General features: G+C 53.3%; 1 protein-coding gene across 1 annotated transcript in view; it reads right to left on the reverse strand.

The window, feature by feature from the left end:
• gnav1 (guanine nucleotide binding protein (G protein) alpha v1) overlaps positions 1-26,325 on the reverse strand; it is a 158,462-nt gene that overhangs the window by 91,730 nt on the left and 40,407 nt on the right. Inside the window, exons 3-4 of the mRNA XM_038777971.1 lie at positions 22,436-22,528; positions 6,727-6,887 (exon numbers count right to left, since the gene is read on the reverse strand). Of these exons, the coding sequence (XP_038633899.1) occupies positions 6,727-6,887; positions 22,436-22,528 (254 nt within the window). The remainder of the gene's footprint in view (positions 1-6,726; positions 6,888-22,435; positions 22,529-26,325) is intronic.

The following is a 26,325-nucleotide window of genomic DNA, read 5'->3' on the forward strand; positions in this document are numbered from 1 at the left end:
GTAGATTGGCCATGCTAAAACTTGCCCCTTAATTGGAAAAAATAATTGGATACTCTAAATGAAAGAAAATGAAAAAAACAAAAATGTCACTATCGTCCCTGCTTCCACCGCCTCCTCCGGCAGCGAGTTCCAGGCACCCACTACCCTCTGTGTAAAAAACTTGCCTCGTACATCTCCTCTAAACCTTGTCCCTCGCACCTTAAACCTATGCCCCCTAGTAATTGACCCCTCTACCCTGGGAAAAAGCCTCTGACTATCCACTCTGTCTATGCCCCTCATTAGTTTATAGACCTCTATCAGTCCGCTTATGCAGCCTTTTGCTTAGACAAGCTTTGTTCGCTTGTGATCGTTGCATTAATAGTTTTTAGTTCACCTTCGCAAACAACTCTACGTTTGAGCCTAGATTAATTCAGTGGTCCTGACCTTTCGGCACGGTCACAACACAAGGAATCCGTTGGAATTTTACCTTCCAATCTTGATAACAACAGATTTGTGAATGGTTCTGGGACGTGGCAACGCAACTTCCTCAAGTTCTTTGGTATCAGGACCTTGAACTTCCCACTTGAAATGCAAACAACAGCAGAGGCAGAGAGCACGTTTAATCTTCTCTCGTGCCATCTGTAGGCAGATCCGCACCTCACTGTCACAACCATAACCGCATGTGCGCACATTTGGACAGCTGCATTCGGGTTTTTGAAATGCAGTCACTGCGACATGTCCTACCTGGCTTGCCATAGTCATGTGACCTCTGCCATGAGGGAATGTCAAGCGGCAGCCATGATGCATGACTTCAGTAAAGACACCAAACACAACAGATTCTCGGAACTCGTTGTGCAAAGTTACCCCTTTTATTATTCCGCACAAACTCTGTTCATTGACCAAATTAGGTTACTGCCTTTCCTTCGGGGGGGGGGGGGGGGGGGGGGAGGCAATGCCGGTGACAATGGCACTGGGCTGGGAATCCAGATCCCCATGCTCTGGGCACTGGGGTTCAAATCAAACCATGGCAGCTGACGGGATTCAAATTCAACTAGGAAAGAAATCAGGAATTGAAAGCTCGTCTCAGTAACGGCAATCATGGAACCATCATCGATTGTTGTTAAGAACCCATCTGGTTCACGTATATCCTTTAGGAAAGGAAATCTGCCATCCTCTACCTGGTCTGACCTACATGTCACACAGCAGTGTGGCTGATTTTCAAACTGCTCCTCTGAAATGGCCGAGCGATCCACTCAGTTCAATTTGGAGCAAAGAACAATAGCGCGCAGGAACAGGCCCTTCAGCCCTCCAAGCCTGTACCGGTCATGATACAAATCTTGGCCACAACCCCTCAGCACTTCCTTAAAGAATAAAGAACAATACAAAACGACAAAAAGAAAAAAAAAAGAAAGCAAATTTAGGATGGGCAATCCATGCCGGCTCAGCCAGCGACACCCACATCCTATGAAAGAATAAAGACAAACCTTCTTTCACCCTCTATGTCTTTGGGCACCCAAAAACATAGCAGCAGTGGGGCATTACATCAACTCATCATTCTCCTGCCCAGCAGGGAGAGGGACTCTGACTGAAAACCCTTCAAATCTCCTGAGGCGAGCTCTCATTTCCCCCCTCAAAACATCCGAGAGACTGATAACCGGTCTCGAGACGTCAATGACTAACCCAACGCCCTCTCAGCGTTCTGGCCTCTCGCCTGCTTTGGCGCTTATCACCTGAAGTAAGGCAAGTTACAAACATCCTTTTCACGAAGCAAGCAACCTTTATGGGGAATTAAACTCTCTCCTGTCCCCTCCCCTCCCCTGTCTTGTTAGACAGTCAACGGCATTGTCAGGCTGACCTCACCTCCGCCCCCAGGGATGAACAGACTCGGAGCTTACGACAGCGGGTCCCTCTCCTCTCTCCTCCAATGGGCCTGACCGTGTCTGAGTCAGGATAATGACACTCATTATTCCACCGCGCCAACAAGACAGAAAGCTGACGATGGTTGCAACAGATCTGACCTTGGCTGAGAGTTAATGTCAACGGCAGCAATTAGCGTACTTTGTGTTGAAAAGAAACACAAAACACCAAGTAAATTAACTGCGCAAACTTTACATAGGGAGCAACAATTACAAGTCGAGTCTTGGAAATGTCACACAAAGCCCTTTCCAGCTAATAATCTACCAGGCATTCACTTCCAGGGACTGTGTGTTCAAAAAAAAACAAAGTCACTGTAATTAATTGCTTGCTGTCAGTTGAAATGTCTTTCTTTGACTAGCTCTGGTCGTCTCTCTGACGGGCAAGTCCTGATTTCGAAATCCACGTCGCTCCTTACTGTACGGTTCTGGTCTCGGGCGAGAGCCTCTATTTATTCGGGTCTCCCTGCACTGCTACACCCCACGCACATCACACCGGACCCCTCTCACCCCACTCCCCTGCATTCAACTGGGGCAGATTCAGCCACCTTTCTGCAACCAGCTATGCAACAGGCTGACTTTTTTAACCTCCAGCTATTTGTTTAAAAAGTAGACAAAGTTTGAGATTCAAGATGTTAGCAAAGAGAATTAAAGCCACACAACGTCACGGGTTTTGAGCAGACAAAAAAGAAACTTCACTATGCAAGGCGAGAAAGATAAAACGTTTGACAATATGTATCTTATACCACAACATGTGAATTAACAGGTGAAATATGGTTGAAAAAAACCACACTGCACAATAAATAGCAAACGCGACCAAAACAGATTCCACGGATTTCTCAACAACCCACCCAGACCTCGGCAAATACTGTTGTTAACCAATCTTGGTGAAACTGTCTCTCTGATGAAACCTTCTGGAATCTTCACCTTCAAGAACCTCACCTCAGGAAATCTCTCCAAAGTCCCTCCAGCTCAGAACGCCTCCACCACGACCTACCTCACAAAGTTTCAAACTTGGCCCAAGATTCCATTACCCTGGATTCCCGAGGCAAGAGTTCCAGCAACAATTCACAGGGACAACTTCAGCCGAGCAAAGTACCACTGCTCCAAGAGTTAACTGTGTCTCAACGTCACATTCCATGAATATCGCCAGCCTTCTACTGCCTCCTTCCATCACCAGGGCCTCTTTCCCCGCTCAACTGGGCCCGATCCCTGTGGGACTGCTCCGTGGGCTGCCCCCCCCCCCCCCCCCCTGTGGGACCCCCCCCGATTATGATGTCCACGCCCGATGGTATGTGTCTGTTTTTGTTGCGCAGGCGCACAATAGTCGTCGGGGGAGTGATGCCTCGGGGAGTGAGGTCGCGGGGAGTGAGGTCGCGGGGAGCGAGGCCGCGGGGAGCGAGGTCGCGGGGAGCGAGGGTCGTCACGGGGTGATGCCGCGGGGAGTGAGGCCGCGGGGAGTGAGGGCCGCAGGGAGCGAGGCCGCAGGGAGCGAGGCCGGGGAGTGAGGCCGTGGGGAGCGAGGTCGCGGGGAGCGAGGCCGCGGGGAGCGAGGTCGCGGGGAGCGAGGCCGCGGGGAGCGAGGCCGCGGGGAGTGAGGCCGCTGCGGGGAGTGAGGTCGCGGGGAGTGAGGCCGCGGGGAGCGAGGTCGCGGGGAGCGAGGCCGGGGAGCGAGGCCGCGGGGAGTGAGGCCGCTGCGGGGAGTGAGGCCGCGGGGGAGTGGAGGCCGCGGGGAGCGAGGTCGCGGGGAGCGAGGGGTCGCGGGGAGCGAGGCCGGGGAGCGAGGCCGCGGGGAGTGAGGCCGCTGCGGGGAGTGAGGTCGCGGGGAGTGAGGCCGCGGGGAGCGAGGTCGCGGGGAGCGAGGTCGCGGGGAGCGAGGCCGGGGAGCGAGGCCGCGGGGAGTGAGGCCGCTGCGGGGAGTGAGGCCGCGGGGAGTGAGGCCGCGGGGAGTGAGGTCGCGGGGAGAGAGGAGGCCGCGGGGAGAGAGGAGGCCGCGGGGAGAGAGGAGGCCGCGGGGAGAGAGGAGGCCGCGGGGAGAGAGGAGGCCGCGGGGAGAGAGGAGGCCGCGGGGAGAGGGGAGGCCGCGGGGAGAGAGGAGGCCGCGGGGAGAGAGGAGGCCGCGGGGAGAGAGGAGGCCGCGGGGAGAGAGGAGGCCGCGGGGAGAGAGGAGGCCGCGGGGAGAGAGGAGGCCGCGGGGAGAGAGGAGGCCGCGGGGAGAGAGGAGGCCGCGGGGAGAGAGGAGGTCGCGGGGAGAGAGGAGGTCGCGGGGAGCGAGGCCGCGGGGAGCGAGGCCGCAGGGAGCGAGGCCGCGGGGAGTGAAATCGCGGGGAGTGAGGCCGCGGGGAGTGAGGTCACGGGGAGTGATGCAGCGGGGAGTGAAGTCGCCTGCAGGCTGGAGTGAGCAGTGGTCCCATATTTCTCAATCTGAACCAGCTTTTACAATGTTTAGACATAATCTACATATCATGTTTATCTAATAATTCATACAAAGGAAATTTTGACTCATCTACAAGAATTAAGCTACTTAAACATCCGGAATTATAATTAAATATCACTCACATCCTGAAAATCAATTAAAAATACAGGTTGTAACGGTGCGGTCGAATGAGTAATTAATATCCTCAAAAACGAAGGAGCAATGTCTTCGTCAATTTGCTGGGTTAACATTACAAAAAATGCCCCTGTCCTTGCACGTCAATACAGTGCTTAGAAGTGAAAGATCAGAGGCTAGGAATCCTGCGGCGAGTACGTCCTCAAAGCCTGTGCACCATCAACAAGGCACAACGCAAGAGTGCGATAGAATATTCTCCACTTGCCTGGATGAGCGCAGCTCCAACAACACTCAAGAAACTCAACGCCATCCAGGACAAAGCAGCCCGCTCGACCGACACCCCACCCACCACCGAAAACATTCACTCCCCCCAGCACCGACGCACAGTGGGAGCCGTGCGTACCAGCTACAAGAAACACAACAGCAACTCACTAAGGCAGCACCTCCAAAACACACACCCAACTTGATTTGGACACAAATTAGGTGGTTCTCCTAAAGATGTCCCAACCAAACCTTGCGACTACCTCAGGGGTAGTCCAAGGTGGCAGCTCCCCATCACCTTCCCAAGGGCAATTAGGGATGGGCAATAAATGCTGACCACATCCTATGAATTAAGAAACTTCTTTTGAGATGTTTGTGTATTGGACAAGTCTGACTTCAGTTCCATGTCTTCACTGACGACGGAAGATTTCTTGTCTCACTTGTTACATTCCTGGTCATCATATTAAATAACAACAATAACTATTGGCTAATCACAGTGATAAATCTCTGTCACTGAATGTATCTCAGACCCAGACGAGAGGCAGGGAAAGCTGTGAGGACCGGGGAACTTTCAGAAGCACATGTCTAAAGTCACATGTCACACTTACCACATGTCGATATCTTGTTACTTGTTGAATGAAATCTCTCAATTTGCGTTTGAGTAAGGCAACGCTATCTGTGTGCACCATCTACTTAGCAAGCCTGTTCCATAGATTAACCATAGAATCCCTACAGTGCAGAAGGAGGCCATTCGGCCCATCGAGTCTGCACTGACTCTCAAAGAGCACCCTACCTGGGCCCACTCCCTCGCCCTATCCCCATGACCCCACCCAAGCTGCAAACCTTCAGACTGTGTCGAGGAAACTGGAGCACCTGGAGGAAACCCACACAGACACAGGGAGAACGTGCCGACGAGAACGTGCTGACTCCACACAGGGACGCAAGGTCGGAAATGAACCCGGGTTCCTGCCGCTGTGTGGCAACAGTGCTAACCACTGTGTCGCCCACTTCCTCCCTAAATATTTTTTTATAGATTAGTTTTAAAAAAAAGTTGTGCCCTCTGGTTCTACGGTTCTGGACAAGCTGAAATATCTGATTATGATCTGCATTATCTAGTCCCTCCGGAATCCTAAAATCAGTTGTCTTATTCCTGATTCCAGTTCCTGTTTTGTATATCTTCACACACACACACACACACACACACACTTTCTCTCTTTATGGAATGGCGGATGAAGTGGTGGAAGAATTCCTGAGCAAATTGTCAGCCCGTTGAATCAAGTTGTGAACGCTCCTTCGGTGGCCAACAAGTCCAGGTGTGAGTCTCGAGCCTGGAGCTTCTGGTCTAGAGGTAGGTGGTGCTACCCAGTACGTCACAAGAGGACATCTACAATTTAAATACCTGTCCTGCTGAGAAAAAAAAACACATGCCGTCAAACCTTTTCGAATTGCACCCATCAGGACAGATTCGCAAGAATGCCAAACCTCAAAAAGAGTCCTGCATGAGAAGATAGTGCTTTTTGGTTGCAAAGAGGGCTCTGTTTAGTAGAGGCGATGCATATCTGTCCTGATATATACAAGATGAAAGGCTTCAACGTCTCTTTTTTTCAGCAATACTCGCTCCTCATAATCTAATCCCTCCCCATCCCCTCAATCATTTCCATCTGTACCTTTTCAATAGCTGCAATACTGCGGTGACCAGGTCTGTGGACAGTATTGCAGCGTGGCAGCACATTGCTTTATAAAGTGGCGGGGTTACCTCACTATCGCGGGTCAACGTTGACCTTTTAGCGCATCCCATATCCAATTTGCTTTAGTCGCTGCTGCAGGTTATTGTGCTCAGTTTCCATCATTCAATACACTTAAGGGGGAGCTGGATGAGTATATGAGGGAGAAAGGGATACACAGAGATGCTGATAGGGTGAGACAAATTAGGAAGAGGCTCATGAGGAGAGCACACACCGAATGGCCTGCACATTCCACACAATTCACAACCGAACATCCCGCGGCAAACAGCAAACTTACTAATGTGCAGAGTCGTTCAACTCAAACTCGTATCCACGCGATGCTGCCAGTTTCACCCCCTGGTCCGCCCACAGGCAGCGGAGGGCATGGGCCATGAACGGAAAGAGAGCGTAATCCTCGTCAAAACAGCGGCCGCAGGACAGGACCGTCTGGGCGTGGATCTGAAATACATCAGAGTCAGAACCGTGATTCCAGGGTTAGCACATGCTGGAATAGGGAGAGGGAGGGAGGCTGCGGTTGGAGAGGGAGGGAGGAAGGTTAGAGAGGAGAAGGTGGAATGGGAGGCCCAGAAACCGGCCCTTCAGGTTAGATTAGAGATTCTGGCAGATAGCCGACTGTGAACACCAGTACATTAGATTGTGTTAAGATCCATAGAAGGTACATTTTGATAGTTTATTCGCCACATCCAACAGGTAATCGAAACCACTCACATTGACAACGTGCATCATTGTCTACATTCCTGCCTGGTGAATGGTCTCTTCCAGTTGGGGAACACTTCAGCAGTCAAGGGCATTCAGCCTCTGATCCCCAGGTAAGCGTTCTCCAAGGCGGCCTTCAGGACACGCGACAACGCAGAATCGCCGAGCTGAAACTTATAGCCAAGTTCCGCACACATGAGTACGGCCACAACCGGGACCTGGGATTCATGTCGCATTTCATTCACCCCCCCAAGATTTTTAGTCCCAGGGAGGGAGCAGACCATGAGACCCAGCTCAACCTGCCTCAGGAAGCCCCTGCCCACGACCCAATACCCCCGAAACGGCGGAGACCCCGCACGAGGACCAGAACATGCTGCAACGTATTCCCGTGCCCACAGAACACCGAGACCCATCCGGATCGCAAACATGCCCCCCTTGCAACCCCTTTACCTCAACCAGACGCAACCCCAGAAACATAAACAGCGCCCTGGATCCCGCCAGACACAACCACCTACCTTCCGCAAGGGCTGCAGCCGCCGACCGAGGAAGCGAGGGAAACGCAGCGGTCTGCAGGTTAGGCTGAAGGAACGCGGTTTCAAGACCCCTCTCCCCAGCATACTTCTGGCAAACGTCCAAGCGATCGAAAACAACTGGATGAACTTAACGCCAGACTTACCTCTCAGAGGGAAGTAAGAGACTGCTGTGTGCTCTGTTTCACAGAGACATGGCTCACCCCCGCCTCACCGGACTGTACCATACAACCTGAAAACTTCTCAATTCACCGGGCGGACCGCACGGCATCTTCAGGCAAAGCGAAGGGTGGAGGGGTTTGCCTCCTCATCAACTCCTCCTGGTGCTTGGATGTGGTGACTCTGGCGACCTACAGCTCCCCGGACCTGGAAGACCTGACCGTGAAGTGCCGCCCATACTATCTTCCACGCGAGTTCACTTCAGCCATTATCACAGCGGTCTACATCCCACCCCAGGCAGAAGTGAGGAAGGCTCTGGACGAACCGTACACAGTCATAAACAACTATGAAACAGAACACCCGGAGGCCTTGTTCATCTTGGCTGGAGACTTCAACAAGGCCAACCTCAAGTGTGTACTGCCAAAATTCCACCAGCACATCTCCTGTCCCACCAGGGGCGACAACACTCTTGACCACTGCTACTTAAAAATCAAGGGCGCCTACCGTTCCATCCCCCGACCGCACTTTGGGAAATCAGACCATAAGACTGTGCTCCTTCTCCCGGCATACAAGCAGAAACTCAAGCGGGGAATCCGGCTAAGAAGGTTGTGCAGTGCTGGTCCGAGACGACAGAAGAGCTCTTACGTGACTGCTTAGAGACAGTGGACTGGTCCATATTTAAGAACTCAGTGACCAACTTAAATGTGTTTGCCACCACCGTCACAGACTTCATCAGCAAATGTGTGGACGACTGCGTGCCAAAGAAAGCAGTACGTTCATTCCCCAACCAGAAACCGTGGCTCAATCGCGAGATTGACTCCCTACTGAAGGACAGATCTGAGGCGTTCAAGGCAGACGACCCTGACCTATACAAGAAATCCAGGTACAACCTCCACAAAGCCATTTGAGATGCCAAGAGAGAATATCAAACCAAGCTAGAGTCACAGACAGACTCTCAGCGGTTGTGACCAGGACTAAACAACATAATGGGCTACAAAGGAAAGCCGAGCAGTATCTCTGGCAGCAGCGCACCCCTCCCCGATGAACTTAATGCATTCTATGCTTGGTTCGAGCAGGTAACCAACAACCCGCTGTCGAGAGCCCCAGCAGCCCATACCCACCATCACAGCTTCCAAAGTCAGATCGGCCTTCCTGAAAGTGAACCCTTGGATGGCGACAGGCCCGGACGGGATCCCTGGTCGTGCACTCAGAGCCTGCGCGGACCAGCTGGCAGAGGTGTTCGCGGACATCTTTAACCTGTCCCTACTCCACTCCGAGGTCCCCACCTGCTTCAAGGAGACCACCATCATACCGGTGCCAAAGAAGAACCAGGCAACGTGCCTCAATGACTACCGTCCCGTGTCCCTGACTTCAGTCGGAATGAAGTGCTTTGAGAGGTTGATCATGAAGCGCATCACCTCCATACTCCCAGAAAGCCTTGATCCATTGCAATTTGCATACCGTTGCAACCGGTTCACATCAGACGCCATTTCCCTGGCCCTACTCTCCTCCCTAGAGCATCTCGAAAACAAGGACTCCTACATCAGACTCCAACTTATTGACTACTGCTCCGCCTTCAACACCATAATCCCAGCCAAACTCATATCAAAGCTCCAAAACCTAGGACTTGGCTCCCCACTCTGTAACTAGATCCTCAATTTTCTGTCCAACAGACCACAATCAGTAAGAATGAACAACAACACCTCCTCCACAATACTCCTCAATACCGGGACCCCGCAAGGCTGCGTACTTAGTCCCCTACTCTACTCCCTGTACACACATGACTGCGTGCCAAAATTTGGTTCCAACTCCATCGACAAGTTTGCTGACGATACGACCATAGTGGGCCGGATCTCGAATAACGACGAGTCCGAATACAGGAGGGAGATAGAGAACCTAGTGGAGTGGTGCAGCGACAACAATCTGTCCCTCAATGCCAGCAAAACTAAAGAGCTGGTCATTGACTTCAGGAAGCAAAGTACTGTACACACCCCTGTCAGCATCAACAGGGCCGAGGTGGAGATGGTTAGCAGTTTCAAATTCCTAGGGGTGCACATCTCCAAATATCTGTCCTGGTCCACCCATGTCAACGCTACCACCAAGAAAGCACAACAGCTCCTATATTTCCTCAGGAAACTAAGGAAATTCGGCATGTCCACATTAACTCTTCCCAGCTTTTACAGATGCACCATATCGGGCTGCATCACAGCCTGGTACGGCAACAGCTCGGCCCAGGACCGCAAGGAACTTCAGAGAGTCGTGAACACTGCCCAGTCCATCACACAAACCTGCCTCCCATCCACTGACTCTATCTACACCTCCCGCTGCCTGGGGAAAGCGGGCAGCATAATCAAAGATCCCTCCCACCCGGCTTACTCATTCTTCCAACTTGAAATGAAATTAAATGAAAATCGATTAGAACATAGAACATAGAACATAGAACAGTACAGCACAGAACAGGCCCTTCGGCCCTCAATGTTGTGCCGAGCCATGATCACCCTACTCAAACCCACGTATCCACCCTATACCCGTAACCCAACACCCCCCCCCTTAACCTTACTTTTATTAGGACACTACGGGCAATTTAGCATGGCCAATCCACCTAACCCGCACATCTTTGGACTGTGGGAGGAAACCGGAGCACCCGGAGGAAACCCACGCACACACGGGGAGGACGTGCAGACTCCGCACAGACAGTGACCCAGCCGGGAATCGAACCTGGGACCCTGGAGCTGTGAAGCATTTATGCTAACCACCATGCTGCCCTGATGTCACGAGTAGACTTCAATGAAGTTACTGTGAAAAGCCCCTAGCCATCGGGTAGGAGATACAGAAGTCTGAGAACACACATGAACAGACTCAAAAACAGCTTCTTCCCCACTGTCACCAGATTCCTAAATGACCCTCTTATGGACTGACCTCATTAACACTACACCCTGTATGCTTCATCCGGTGCTTATGTAGTTACATTGTATACCTTGCGTTGCCCTATTATGTATTTTCTTTTATTTCCTTTTCTTCCCATGTACTTAATGATCTGTTGAGCTGCTCGCAGAAAAATACTTTTCACTGTACCTCGGTACACGTGACAATAAACAACTCCAATCTCAGAGAATTAAGGGATATGGGGAGTGGGCGAGAAAATGGAGTTGAAACTCAACTTCAGGGTGGCACGGTGGTTAGCACTGTTGCCTCACAGCACCAGGGACCCGGGTTCGATTCCAGCCTTGGGTGATTGTCTGCGTGGAGTCTGCGCGTTCGCCCTGTGTTTGTGTGGGTTTCCTCCGGGTGCTCCGGTTTCCTCCCACAGTCCAAAGATGTGCAGGTTGGGTAGATTGGCCACGATAAATGCCCCTTAGTGTCCACAAAAACGGATAGGTGGGTTTACTGGGTTTTAGGGATAGGGTGGAGGCGTGGACTTAAGTATGGAGCTCTTTCAAGGGCCGGTGGAGACTCGATGGGCCGAATGGCCTCCTTCTGCACTGTAAATTCTATGGTCAGTGATGACCGTATTGAATGGTGGAGCAAACTCGATGGACTGGGTGGTCATCCCCTGGATCCCATTATTTCTTGCGTTCAAATTTTTTAAAGTATTGATGGAAAGTTTATAATTTACTGGGACATGACAAGGGGGCAGAGGGGGGGAAGCGAGCAGGGGCAGAGAAAGCCGCACTCTTGAAAAGGGTGATGTAGAGAAAGGGATATGGCCTTTGATACTCATTAACTGTCTCATTTCACCTGAACAGCAGCAGCAAGCGTCAGCGCTGATTGCTGTCGCGCTTTCACAGCTGTCAGTGATTGTTCATGGAAGTCAATTTTCACAGTGAGATGAGGGACTTGTCACTGTCACCAGTCTCTGCAGTGTCTACCTCATTGTTGCACCTGATTGAGATGCTTTAGAAAGGATTACTTGGTGGAATGATCTTTCGGGTGCCTGCTGTATGTTAAACCAAACAAACAGCAATTATCGTTAAAGGGGAAATGTCGGCTTTACTGGGTCCCTTCAGATTATTGATCTGTTGGGACAGGAAGGGGGTGAAGGGGAGCAGGAAGTGCCTCTGTTACAGTGACAGGAACAGCTCCTTAACCCACAGTCCGGGATAACCGAGATACTAATGCTGTAGAACTTCATCAATGCACCTTCCTCCTAATCTAGAGGGTAGCTCAGTCTCTCCTACTGACCAGAAACCAGTTCCAACGCAGTCCATCACCAGCCAATATTCAAATAATAGACACCAGAGAGCGACAGACACATCTGTGCACAGCAGGATTCCATCAATGGAAAGTTTATTAATGATGATATTGGTTGAGCAAGCATCGTCGGCCAGGACACTGTGTGAGCACCTGTTCATCGCTGAATAGAGCGAGGGAGTCCTGGACAGAGCCTTGGTTTCCAATATAAACTACGGACACACTGATAGTGCCAACCCTCCCTCAGCATTGACCCTCTGACAGTGCGGTGCTCTCTCAGCACTGACCCTCCGACAGTGCGGCACTCCCTCAGCATTGACCCTCTGACAGTGCGGCGCTCCCTCAGTACTGACCCGCTGACAGTGCGGCGCTCCCTCAGTACTGACCCGCTGACAGTGCAGCACTCCCTCAGCACTGACCCTCTGACAGTGCGGTGCTCCCTCAGCACTGACCCTCTGACAGTGCAGCACTCCCTCAGTACTGACCCTCTGACAGTGCGGTGCTCCCTGTACTGACCCTCTGACAGTGCGGCGCTCCCTCAGTGCTGACCCTCTGACAGTGCGGTGCTCCCTCAGCACTGACCCTCTGACAGTGCGGTGCTCTCTCAGCACTGACCCTCCGACAGTGCGGCGCTCCCTCAGCACTGACCCTGTGACAGTGCGGCACTCCCTCAGCCTGACCCTCCGACAGTGCGGCGCTCCCTCAGCACTGACCCTCTGACAGTGCGGCGCTCCCTCAGCACTGACCCTCCGACAGTGCGGTGCTCCCTCAGCACTGACCCTCTGACAGTGCAGCACTCCCTCAGCACTGACCCTCCGACAGCACGGCGTTCCCTATGCACTGTCCCTCCCACAGTGCAGTGCTCCCTCAGCACTGTCCCTCCCACAGTGCTGCGCTCCCTCAGCACTGACCCTCCCACAGTGCGGCGTTCCCTCAGCACTGTCCCTCCCACAGTGCAGTGCTCCCTCAGCACTGACCCTCCGACAGTGCTGCGCTCCCTCAGCGCTGACCCTCCGACAGTGCTGCGCTCCCTCAGCACTGACCCTCCGACAGCACGGCGTTCCCTCAGCACTGTCCCTCCCACAGTGCAGTGCTCCCTCAGCACTGACCCTCCGACAGTGCTGCGCTCCCTCAGCACTGACCCTCTGACAGTGCAGCACTCCCTCAGCACTGACCCTCCGACAGTGCTGCGCTCCCTCAGCACTGACCCTCTGACAGTGCAGCACTCCCTCAGCACTGACCCTCCGACAGCACGGCGTTCCCTCAGCACTGTCCCTCCCACAGTGCAGTGCTCCCTCAGCACTGACCCTCCGACAGTGCTGCGCTCCCTCAGCACTGACCCTCTGACAGTGCAGCACTCCCTCAGCACTGACCCTCCTACAGCACGGCGTTCCCTCAGCACTGACCCTCCGACAGTGCAGTGCTCCCTCAGTGCTGACCCTCTGACAGTGCGGTGCTCCCTCAGCACTGACCCTCCGACAGTGCTGCGCTCCCTCAGCACTGTCCTTCCCACAGTGCAGTGCTCCCTCAGCACTGACCCTCCGACAGCACGGCGTTCCCTCAGCACTGTCCCTCCGACAGTGCTGCGTTCCCTCAGCACTGACCCTCCGACAGTGCTGCGCTCCCTCAGCGCTGACCCTCCGACAGTGCTGCGCTCCCTCAGCGCTGTCCCTCCGACAGTGCTGTGCTCCCTCAGCGCTGTCCCTCCGACAGTGCTGTGCTCCCTCAGCACTGACCCACTGACAGTGCTGTGCTCCCTCAGCACTGACCCACTGACAGTGCTGCGCTCCCTCAGCACTGACCCTCCGACAGTGCAGTGCTCCCTCAGCACTGACCCTCCGACAGTGCTGCCTCCCTCAGCACTGACCCTCCGACAGTGCTGCCTCCCTCAGCACTGACCCTCCGACAGTGCTGTGCTCCCTCAGCGCTGTCTCTTGGATGGTGTCCCCGTCATTAGAGTTTGAGAGTTTGGGGCAAGGAGGCTATATGTATCTATTAAGATAACAGGCTGGTTGCTAGTTACAGGGTCATTTGACAAACCTTGAGGTTACATCAAGCATAACACGACGTGAGATTAAACAACCTCAAACTGGATTATAAATTTAGGCTGGATGATGGAAAGATTAGCTATTAACAAACAATCACTTGGGTTCCATGTCATTAGCAATGAGGAGAGGTTGAATAAACTCGGTTTGTTCTCACTGGAACGACGAAGGTTGAGGGGCGACCTGATAGAGGTCTACAAAATTATGACGTGCATAGACAGAGTGGATCGTCAGAGGCTTTTCCCCAGGGTAGAGGGGTCAATTACTAGGGGGAATAGGTTTAAGGTGCGAGGGGCAAGGTTTAGAGGAGATGTATGAGGCAAGTTTTTTTACACAGAGGGTAGTGGGTGCCTGGAACTCGCTGCCGGAGGAGGAGGTGGCAGCAGATTACACAGAGGGTAGTGGGTGCCTGGAACTCGCTGCCGGAGGAGGTGGTGGAAGCAGATTACACAGAGGGTAGTGGGTGCCTGGAACTCGCTGCCGGAGGAGGAGGTGGAAGCAGATTACACAGAGGGTAGTGGGTGCCTGGAACTCGCTGCCGGAGGAGGTGGAAGCAGATTACACAGAGGGTAGTGGGAGCCTGGAACTCGCTGCCGGAGGAGGAGGTGGAAGCAGATTACACAGAGGGTAGTGGGTGCCTGGAACTCGCTGCCGGAGGTGGTGGAAGCAGATTACACAGAGGGTAGTGGGTGCCTGGAACTCGCTGCCGGAGGAGGTGGTGGAAACAGATTACACAGAGGGTAGTGGGTGCCTGGAACTCGCTGCCGGAGGAGGAGGTGGAAGCAGATTACACAGAGGGTAGTGGGAGCCTGGAAATCGCTGACGGAGGAGGTGGTGGAAGCAGGGACGATAGTGACATTTAAGGGGCATCTTGACAAATACATGAATAGGATGAGAATAGAGGGATACGGACCCAGGAAGTGTAGAAGATTTTAGTTTAGACGGGTAGCATGGTCGGCATGGGCTTGGAGGGCCGAAGGGCCTGTTCCTGTGCTGTACATTTCTTTGTTCTTTGTTCTGTCATGGGAGGATATTTTATTCAACTCCAGCATTTTGCTAATGGCAGGACTCCCTCAGCTGATCAACACCCTCATCACAGCCATGCCAAGGTCCATCAGCAAGAAACTAAATCTCCAAAAAGACACAAAAATTCAGTACTTCTAGGAATAGAGAGAAATCGAGCAACATGTCCCACTAACATGTCCCGCTCCTGCAGTCTGTCCCTCACTCCCAGTCGTCAATAATGTCAGTGATCAGTGTGCAAGTGCCCTCTGGTGGAGGCTGGCAACATGTTCACCTGCCACCTCACATCCTGCCTGTACTTCAAACCTGGTGGTTGAAGTCACACATTGGGTCCGATTGAACCACCGATTCAGGTAAACAGCGGGCAAGGCCGTAATCGAGATTCACGCCCTTGGTATCTAACTGGCACAGTCCCAATGGAGAGTTCCAATCATGCTCAAATATGGCAAGCATATCATAAAACATAGAACAGAACAGCACAGTACAGGCCCTTCAATTTACTGCTGTCCATGTGCCTGTCTAAGAGTCGCTTAAATGTCCCCAATGACTCTGACTCCACCACCTCTGCTGGCAGTGCATTCCACACACCCACCACTCTATGTAAAGAACCTACCTCTGACATCTCCCCGATACCTTCCTCCAATCACCTTAAAACGATCATCCTGACAGCCATTTCCGCCCTGGGGAAAAATCTCTGGCTATCCACTCTATCCATGCCTCTCATGACCTTGTACACCTCTATCAAGTCACCTCTCTTCCTTCTTCGCTCCAGTGAGAAAAATCCCAAGATCCCTCTGTTCCTCCACACTTCCAAGAATCCTGCCTTTAAACCTGTATTCAGCATTCAAATTCGACCTTCCAAAATTAATCACCACATTTATCCAGGTTGAACTCCATCTGCCACATCTCAGCCCAGTTCTGCATCCCGTCAATGTCCTGTTGTAACCTGCAACAGCCCTCGACACTATCTGCAACTCCACCAATCTTCGTGTCATCGGCAAACTTACTAACCCACCCTCCCACTTCATGATCCAAGTCATTTATAAAGAGCAGAGGTCCCTGAACAGATCCCTGTGGGACACCACTGGTCACCGACCTCCAGGAGGAATACTTTCCATCCACTACCACTTGCTGTGTTCTTTCGGCCGGCTAATTCTGTCTCCGCCAGCCACATTTCCCTGTATTCCATACCCCATACTTTCTGAATGAGCCTACCATGGGGAACTTTATCAAAAGCCTTACTGAAATCCATATACACCACATCCACTGCCCGACCTTCATCAATGTGTCACATCACATCCTCAAAGAATTCAATGAGGCTTATGAGGCATGAACTGCCCCTCACAAAGCCATGCTGATTATCTTTAATCAAACTATGTTTCTCTAAATAATCATAAATCCTGGGCCGGATTCTCTCAGCCCACGCCGAGCCCGGATAATCTCCGGGCCGGGAGCGAATCGCACGATGCCGCCCCGGCGTCTGTCTGCCGATTCTCTGGAGAGAGAGAATCGCCGCCATTGCCGCTCTACACCCGCCCCCCGCCCCCACCCCCGGCGATTCGCCACCCGAGATGGGCCAAGCGGCCGCATAAAAAAAATCTGCGTCCCGCCGGCGCTGCTCACGTGTGGTCTTACCCGGCGGGACCTCGCCGTGCATCCATCCACGAGCGGCCTTTTTGTGGGGTGGGGGGGGCTCCACTGTGGCCTGGCCTGCGATCGGGGCCTACCGATTGGCGGTCCGGCCTCTTGGGCTGGGGGCCTCTTTTCCTCCGTGCCGGCCCCTGTAGCTCAACGCCGTGTTGCGTCGGGGCGGGCGCGGAAAAGGGAGCCACCGCGCATGCGCACAATCGCGTCGGTCGCACTGTGCATGCGCGCATTGATGCCAGTATCAGCAGCTGGAGCGGCGTGGGTCACTCCCGTGCTGTGCTGGCCCCCTGTAGGGGTTAGAATCGCTGCTGCATCGTGAAACGAGACGGCGTTTACGACGGCGTCAACACTTAGCCTCAGGATCAGAGAATCCCGCCCCTTATCTCTCAGAATCCGTTCCAGTATTTTGCTCACCACAGACGCAAGACTGACTGGTCTGTAATTCCCAGGGATTTCCCTATTCCCTTTCTTGAACAGGGGAACAACATTTGCCACCATCCAATCATCCGGTACTACTCCAGTGGAGAGTGAGGATGCAAACATAAACGCCAACAACGCAGCAATCTCCTCCCTCGCTTCCCGTAGTAACCTTGGGTATATCCCGTCTGGCCCAGGGGACTTATCCATCCTGATGCTTTTCAAAATGTCATTAACTCTTATTTCCTTTCATTTTCATCTCATTAGTTTTTTTTTCTTTTTAAAATTTAGGGCACCCCATTATTTTTGTTTTCCAATTAAGGGGCAATTTAGCGTGGTCAATCCACCTAACCTGCACATCTTTGGGTTGTGGGGGCGAAACCCACGCAGACATGGGGAGAATGTACAAACTCCACACAGACAGTGACCCAGGGCCGGGATTCAAACTCGGGTCCTCAGCGCCGCAGTCCCAGTGCTAACCACTGTGCTACGTGCCGCCCCCTTTTCCAGCTCATTAGTGAGACGAATGCAATGGACCCCGGGGTTAGCCAGCTCCCCGGCGAGGAGTCACATGGGTGTCATTTAGCACTCCCATTTAGAAATTGTGAAGGTGGCTCGTTGGCTGCTGAGGGGAACGGAGGAGGTGAGTGGCCATTTTCATTTACTGTCATGCAGCTCCGGGGGCTTTTAGTCTGTGAGGGGATCACCACTGGACACCCAGCCGTCCATCAGGCCGAAGAGGAACCCCAAGCAAAGAGACAATGCGGCCCCTGTGCCGTGTCCTTGTTGAGTTGGCACTCCATGGAGGAGGAGGACACCGGCTCTCGCTGGCCATGAAGGTCACCGCAGCCCTGAACTTCTCAGCAAACCGGCTCATTCCAGAGTTGGAGTGGGGGCCTGTGCAGCATTTCCCAAACTACAGCCCACAAGAGGATCCGTGATGTCACGGGTGTATAGTGTTGGCAAAGCGTTTGGAGCCCCATCTCCCTGGGCTGTTCAGGGGGAGCAGACTGGATTTGTAAAAGGCTGACAGTTGTCTGCCAATATTGGGAGATTGTTAAATGATAAACCTCCCCGACATTCCCTCCCTCCCTCCCTCCCCCCCTCCCTCCCCGACAGTCCCCCCTCCCTCCCCGACATTCCCTCCCTCCCTCTCCCTCCCCGACAGTCCTCCCTCCCCCCCTCCCTGACAGTCCCTCCCTCCCTCCCTCCCCGACAGTCCCCCCCTCCCTCTCCGACATTCCCTCCCTCCCTCTCCCTCCCCGACAGTCCTCCCTCCCCCCTCCCCGACAGTCCCTCCCTCCCTCTCCCTCCCCGACAGTCCTCCCTCCCCCCCCCTCCCTGACAGTCCCTCCCTCCCTCGCCCTCTCCGACAGTCCTCCCTCCCCCCCCCCTGACAGTCCCTCCCTCCCTCTCCCTCCCCGACAGTCCCTCCCTCCCTCTCCCTCCCCGACAGTCCCTCCCTCCCTCTCCCTCCCCGACAGTCCTCCCTCCCCCCCTCCCCGACAGGCCCCCCCCTCTCCCTCCCCAACAGTCCCCCCCCTCCCTCCCCGACAGTCCTCCCCCCCCCGACAGTCCCCCCTCCCCGACAGTCCACCCCCTCCCCCCCTCCCTCCCCGACAGTCCCCCCCTCCCCCCCTCACCCCCGACAGTCCCCCCTCCCCCCCCGACAGACCCCCTCCCTCCCCGACAGTCCCCCCCCTCCCTCCCTCCCCGACAGACTGCGACCCCCCCTCCGACAGACCCCCTCCCTTCCCGACAGACTGCGACCCCCCCTCCGACAGACCCCCTCCCTTCCCGACAGACTGCGACCCCCCCTCCGACAGACCCCCTCCCTTCCCGACAGAGCCCCCTCCCTCCCCGACAGACCCCCCTCCCTCCCCGATAGACCTCCCCTTCCTCCCCAACAGTCCCCCCTCCCTCCCTCACAGACCCTCCCCTCTCACCGACCCTGACAGTCCCTCTCCTCCTCTCTCTCTCTCTCCCCCCCCCCCCCCTCGCTCTCTCTCTGCCTGACAGGCCCCCCCCTCGCTCTCTCTCTGCCTGACAGGCCCCCCCCTCGCTCTCTCTCTGCCTGACAGCCCCCCCACACCTCTTTGCCTGACAGCCCCCCCACACCTCTTTGCCTGACAGTCTCCTGCATCCAACATTGAAGTTGTTTTCGCTCTCTACAGATCCACTCCGAAACAACCTCATCTCCCTCCACACTGTTCCCTGGGACAGAGTGCTCAGATTCATGTGAATGAATTGCTATTGGATAACCATGATGTGGAGATGCCGGCGTTGGACTGGGGTGAGCACAGTAAGAAGTCTTACAACACCAGGTTAAAGTCCAACAGGTTTGTTTCAAACACGAGCTTTCGGAGCACGGCTCCTTCTTCACCTGAAGAAGGAGCCGTGCTCCGAAAGCTCGTGTTTGAAACAAACCTGTTGGACTTTAACCTGGTGTTGTAAGACTTCTTACTGTGCTATTGGATAAGGAATGGGTTAACATCCAGAAGCCATGGAACTTTATCCCAGGAGGAGACTGGTGAAAAATTGAACATTAGCAACATGCAAACAGTACAAACAGGACAGGCACGGAGATAGTGTACAACCAGTGCAACACTGACACCTACTGGCAGTAAATCTACTGCTACCGCTGCTCATTTCAAACAGTCCAAATGATTGATTATCATTGGTTAATGAACTTCTGACTGAGGCACCCTCTAGTACATGTAAAAGACCCTGTTACCGGTGTCGAAGTAGGCATGTAGTACCCTTCTTCTTCGATGATCACTCACTGACAAGAACGAATGTCCACCCAAGAAACTCCATGTTATTGGTCATGGGTCCAGTGGGTCCTTATGTAGCTGACGAACCCGATCCTAGAGCCGCATCTTCAACCGCACACTAGGCAGCTGTTTTGAGGTGGGATCGATCCTTGGACTCTAGATCGCTGGTATTCCTTTCTCAGGCTCCTCTTCCCGGCCTCCCATTGCCGCCGGGTGTCCTCGACAAATTTTGTCCCTTCAATCAGGAGCTTCCCCCAAGAATGGCTCTTCGAAGCAAGGGTCTCCCAGGTGTTGATGCTGATGTTGCATTTCTTGATACAAGCCTTCAGGGTGTCTTTGAAGCGGTTACTTTGTCGTCCTCTTGTTCGGAAGTCTTCCTTGAGCTGGTCGAAGACGATTTCGCTTTGGTAGTTGGGACATCCTGAGCACTAGGCCGGCCCAGCGGAGTTGGTTTCAGATGATCGTAGCCTCTATGCTGATGCGCTTGATTCTTCAAGGACACTGATGTGAGCACGTCTGTCCTCCCAGCAGACGTGGAAAATCCGGCTCAGACAGCGTTGCTGGTACCTCTCCAGGACCTTGAGGTGCCGTCTGGCCATCACCAAGTAGGTGAACGAATAAACGGTTTATTACGGTGACTAACTATTTACGGAGAGTGAGATAACGGTTACCTTACACCCCGACTCCAGACTGACCAGCCCATGCACTCAGCCCCTGGATTCACGTACTCCGATCCGATTGGCCAAATGGGTCACATGACCTCCGAGAACTCTCTTTTAAAAAAAATATAAAATTTAGCGTACCCAATTCATTTCTTTTTCCAATTAAGGGACAATTTAGCGTGGCCAATCCACCTAACCTGCACATCTTTGGGTTGTGGGGGTGAAACCCACGCAAACACGGGGAGAATGTGCAAACTCCACACGGGCAGTGACATAGAGCTGGGATCGAACCTGGGACCTCGGCGCCGTGAAGCAGCAGAGCTAACCCACTGCGCCATCGTGCTGCCCAGAACTCACTCTTTATGCTTCATTGAATTTACAGTGCAAAAGGAGGCCATTCAGCCCATCAAGTCTGCACCGGCCCTTGGGAAGAGCACCCTACTTAAACCCCACTCCTCCACCCTATCCCTTTTATCCCCGTGACCCAACCTAACCTTTTTGGACACTAAGGGCAATTTATCACGGCCGATCCACCTAACCTGCACGTCTTTGGACTGTGGGAGGAAACCAAAGCACCCGGAGGAAACCCACGCAGACACAGGGAGAACGTGCAGACTCCGCACAGACAGACAAGCTGGGAATTGAACCTGGGACCCTGGAGCTGTGAAGCAACTGTGCTAACCACTATACTACCATGCTTGCTTGAATGATTTAATGATTGAGTAAGCCAGTGGCAGGAAGGAAAAGATTTATTTTACTTTATCACATAAATCTACCCATGGCAGTAACTATCTACAATCACAGTCCCCCTTGGGACAACCAACCCGCCGGTTTCCGCTTGGGCCGGCTTTATGCTCGGTTCAACGAGTCCCAGCTGGGTTGGACCCCGCCCCCTACCTGAGAAGCTTGTCGTCCAAGAAACCCATGGGAAGGTCGACAATGGTTTTCTCCTGGGCCTCGTGGGAGCGATGACAACCTGCAATTCTAAATGCAATTCACGTTACACGGCAAACACGTTCCACCAGGGACACGTGCTCCTGTTGCAGGGTTATTTTTACAAGCATGAGGATCAGGTGCAATGCCTATTCTCGTCAGCTTGGGTGTATCCGTCTGTCTTGTGGGGGACCATTAATCGGATTCAATTTGAATTGTTTTTAGCAACAGGCAAGGAGATGGATTATGGACTTGTCCCCTCCAACCTGTGCACCCTGGCTTTGTAATGGGCAGCATGGTAGCACAGTGGTTAGCACTGTCACTTCACAGCTCCAGGGTCCCAGGTTCGATTCCCGGCTTGGGTCACTCTGTGCGGAGTCTGCACGTCCTCCTCGTGTGTGGGTGGGTTTCCTCCGGGTGCTCCGGTTTCCTCCCACAGTCCAAAGATGTGCGGGTTAGGTGGATTGGCCGTGATAAATTGCCCTTAGTGTCCAAAAAAAAGGTTAGGTTGGGTTACGGGGAGAGGGTGGAGGTATGGGGCTTAAGTAGAGTGCTCTTTCCAAGGGCCGGTGCAGTCTCGATGGGCCAAATGGCCTCCTTCTGCACTGTAAATTCGATGATCTAATAACTCTGAAACTGGAATTAAATCTAAAATACCTCACTGCACTTTTCCAAAGAAGCTCTGGGGAGCCCTCCCCAGTGACCCGGTCATTATTTATCCCTCAGTCAACATCACACACACATTATTCGGCCTTTGTCACGTTACCTTTTGTTGGATCATGCTGTGCGGAAATTGTCTGTCTCGTTTCCGAGTGAATACATTTCAAAGAATATCTCATTGGCTGTCAAGCGCTTTGAGGTGTCCGGCGCTCACTGCAATGGGTTAATAATAAATAAAGAATCTCTTACAGTATTCTTGGGGTTGGCCAGATTAATCCGGAGGACCCCCATCCCTTGAAGCACAAACTTCATCGAACTGAGCAGATTGTCCAGGACTGCAGGCTAAAAAAAAAAGGTGGAGAATAAAATCCACTGATTAGCCGAGACACCAAAATAGTTTAACGTGGCAAAAAGAAAACACTCAACAGGCAAGTCACAGGAGGAATAATCGAACAAAATGTGAGGCGTGAGACGATATCCAGGCAGTGGTGGGTTTTACAAGTGTGGTCTATAGGGGGAGCTCAAGAGCCTGGGACCAGAGAGCTGTCGGTGCAGCTGCCAACGGTGGAGTGATTAAAGTCAGGGATTGCTATGAGCCCGATACAATTTAAGGTGGTGCACAGGGTCCACATGACTCGGGCCCGGATTAGTGTGTTTTTCCCAGAGGTGGTGGACAGTCGCTTCACAGCTCCAGGGTCCCAGGTTCGATTCCCGGCTTGGGTCACTGTCTGTGTGGAGTCTGCACGTTCTCCCCGTGTCTGCGTGGGTTTCCTCCGGGTGCTCCGGTTTCCTCCCACAGTTCAAAGATGTGCAGGTTAAGTGGATTGGCCATGCTAAATTGCCCCTCAGTGTCTAAAACGTTAGGTGGGGGTTACTGGGTGACAGGGATAGGGTGGAAGTGAGGGGTTATGTAGGGTGCTCGCTCCAAGGGCCAGTACAGACTCTTTTTTTAAAAATAATCTTTTATTAAGATATTTGAAATTTTTTATAACAGTAACATAAACAATGACATCAACATGGTAAAATAAATGTATTCCCCCCCCCCAGCCGAATCTTCACGCACCTCAACCGTACAACAACAATCCCCCCCCCCCCCCCCCCCCCCCCCACCCTTTGGAATACTGCATCTGCCGACATTTTGATTTTCCCCGAGAAAGTCGATGAACGGCTGCCACCTCCGGGTGAACCCTAACATTGACCCTCTTAAGGCGAACTTTATTTTCTCGAGACTGAGAAACCCAGCCATGTCACTAACCCCGGTCTCTACACTCGGGGGATTTGAGTCCCTCCACATTAACAGGATCCGTCTCCGGGCTACCAGGGAGGCAAAGGCCAAGATGTCGGCCTCTTTCGCCCCCTGAACCCCCGGATCTTCCGACACTCCAAAGATCGCTACCTCCGGACTCGGCACCACCCGTTTTTAGCACCGTGGACGTTGCCTTAGCTAAACCCTGCCAAAACCCTCTTAGCTTCGGGAATGCCCAAAACCTATGGACATGATTTGCTGGGGTTCCCTCACACCTCGCACACCTGTCCTCTATCCCAAAAAACTTGCTCATCCTAGCTGCTGTCATGTGTGCCCAGTGGACTACCTGAAATTATATCAGGCTCAGCCTGGCACATGATGAGGATGTATTAACCCTGCTTAGGGCATCCGCACATAGCCCCGCCTCTATCTCTCCTCCTAGCTCGTCCTCCCACTTGCCCTTAAACTCCACCACCAGGGTTTCCTCTGCCTCTGAAAGCCCTGGTATCCGATACCTTCCCCTCTCCCACCCAGGTACTGGAAACTACTCTGTCCTGTATCCCCCGTGGCGGCAGCAGCGGAAAGGCCGGCACCTGTTTTCTCAGGAAGTCTCGCACCTGCAAATACCTAAACCCATTCCCTGCTGGCAATTAAAATTTATCCTCCAAAGCTTTCAAGCTGGAGAAGCTCCCATCTATAAATAGATCCCCCATCCTTCCAATTCCTGCCCTTTGCCATCTCCGGAACCCGCCATCTAGCCTACTCGGTACAAACCTGCGGTTGTTATAAATCGGGGCCCAAATCGATGCTCCTTCCACTCTCTTACATCTCCTCCACTGCCCCCAGATTCTCAGAGAGGCCACCACCACCGGACTTGTGGAGTACCGGGCGGGTGAGAACGGCAGAGGTGCCGTTACCAAGCTCCCAGACTGGTGTCTTTACATGACGCTGCCTCCACCCACTCCAATGCCAACCCCTCCTCCACTACCCACTTCCTAATCATGGCTATATTAGCCGCCCAGTAGTAATTGCAGAAGTTCGGCAGCACCAACCCACCCTCTCCTCGACTGCGCTCCAGCAATACTTTCTTCACTCGCGGGGTTTTACCCGCCCACACAAAGCCCAAAATAATATTATTCACCCACTTGAAAAAGGCCTTTGGGATGAAGATGGGGAGGCACTGAAAGACACACAGGAATCTGGGGAGGACCGTCATTTACACGGTCAGCACCCTCCCCGCCAGTGATAGCGGGAGCTTGTCCCATCTCTTAAAGTCCCCTTCGATTTGTTCTACCAACCGGGATAGGTTTAACTTGTGCAATGCCTCCCATTCCCGGGCCACCTGGATTCCCAGATATCGAAAGCTCTTCCCTATCATTCTAAGCGGCAGCTCTCCCACTCTCTTCTCCTGTCCTCTTGCCTGGATTGCGAACATCTCGCTTTTCCCCATGTTCAATTCATACCCCGCAAAATTGCCAAAGTCCCCCAAGATTCGCATTACTTCCCCCATCCCCTCCAGCGGGTCCGAAATGTACAAGAGCAGGTCATCTGCCTAGAGCGAGACCCGGTGCTCCACCCCCCACCCCCCCGAATCAGCCCTTTCCAGTTCCTAGAGGCTCTTAATGCCATGGCCAAGGGCGCTATGGCCAGAACGAACAGTAATGGGGAGAGGGGGCACCCTTGCCTCGATGCTCGGTGTAGTTTAAAATACCCCGACCTCAGACGGTTCGTACGCACGCTCGCTACTGGTGCCTGATAGAGCAACCGCACCCAGTCAATAAAGCCCTAACCAAACCCAAACCTTCCCAGCGCCTCCCACAGGTAATTCCACTCCACACGATCAAAAGCCTTCTCCGCATCCATCGCTACCACCACCTCCACCTCCTCTCCTTCTGAGGGCATCATAATAACATTTAGAAGCCTTCGAGCATTGGCCTCGAGTTGCCTGCCCTTAACAAATCCCATCTGGTCTTCCCCTATTACCCCCGGGACACAGTCCTCTATCCTTGTGGCCAGTATCTTAGCCAGCAGTTTGGCATCCACATTCAGTAGAGAAATCAGCCTGTATAACCCGCATTGCTCCGGATCTTTCTCCCGTTTCAGGATCAATGGAATTGAGGCCTGCGGCATTGTTGGGGGGAGGGCTCCCGTCGCTCTTGCTTCGTTAAATGTCCTCACCAGCAGTGGGATCAATATCTCTGAAAACTTCTTATAGAATTCCACTGGGTAGCCATCAGGCCCCCGGGGCCTTGCCTGACTGCATGCCCTCCAGCCCCCTGTTTATTTCCTCAATCTCAATTGGGGCGCCCAGCCCCTCCACCAGGTCCTCCTCCACCCTCGGGAACCTCAACCAATCCAGAAATTGCCTCATCCCCTCCACCCGCGCCGGGGGTTCCGACTCATATAATTTACTGTAAAAGTCCTTAAACACCTTGTTCACCCCCGCTGGATCCAGGACAGTATTCCCGTCTCTACTCTTCACTCTCCCTATCTCGCTGGCCGCCTCCCTTTTCCTGAGCTGTTGTGCCAACATTCTGCTTGCATTTTCCCCGTACTCATAGATTCCCCCCCCCCCCTTGCCTTCCTCAACTGTTCCAGTGCTTTCCCTGTGGTCAACAGCCCAAACTCCGCCTGTAACCTCCGCCACTCCCTCAGTAGCCCCGCGTTCGGGGCCTCCGAGTGTCTCCTGTCCACCTGGAGTATCTCCTCCACTAATCTATCCCTCTCAGCCCATTCCACCTGTTCTCTGTGGACCCGTATCGAGATTAATTCCCCTCTGACCACTGCCTTCAAAGCTTCCCAGGCCATCGCTGCAGAGACCTCCCCCGTATCATTTGTTCAGTGCAGACTCAATGGGTGGAATAGCTTCCTTCTGCACTGTAAATTCTATGAT

The sequence above is a fragment of the Scyliorhinus canicula genome, chromosome 18 (genome assembly GCF_902713615.1).
Source record: "Scyliorhinus canicula chromosome 18, sScyCan1.1, whole genome shotgun sequence".
NCBI classification, from domain to species: domain Eukaryota; kingdom Metazoa; phylum Chordata; class Chondrichthyes; order Carcharhiniformes; family Scyliorhinidae; genus Scyliorhinus; species Scyliorhinus canicula.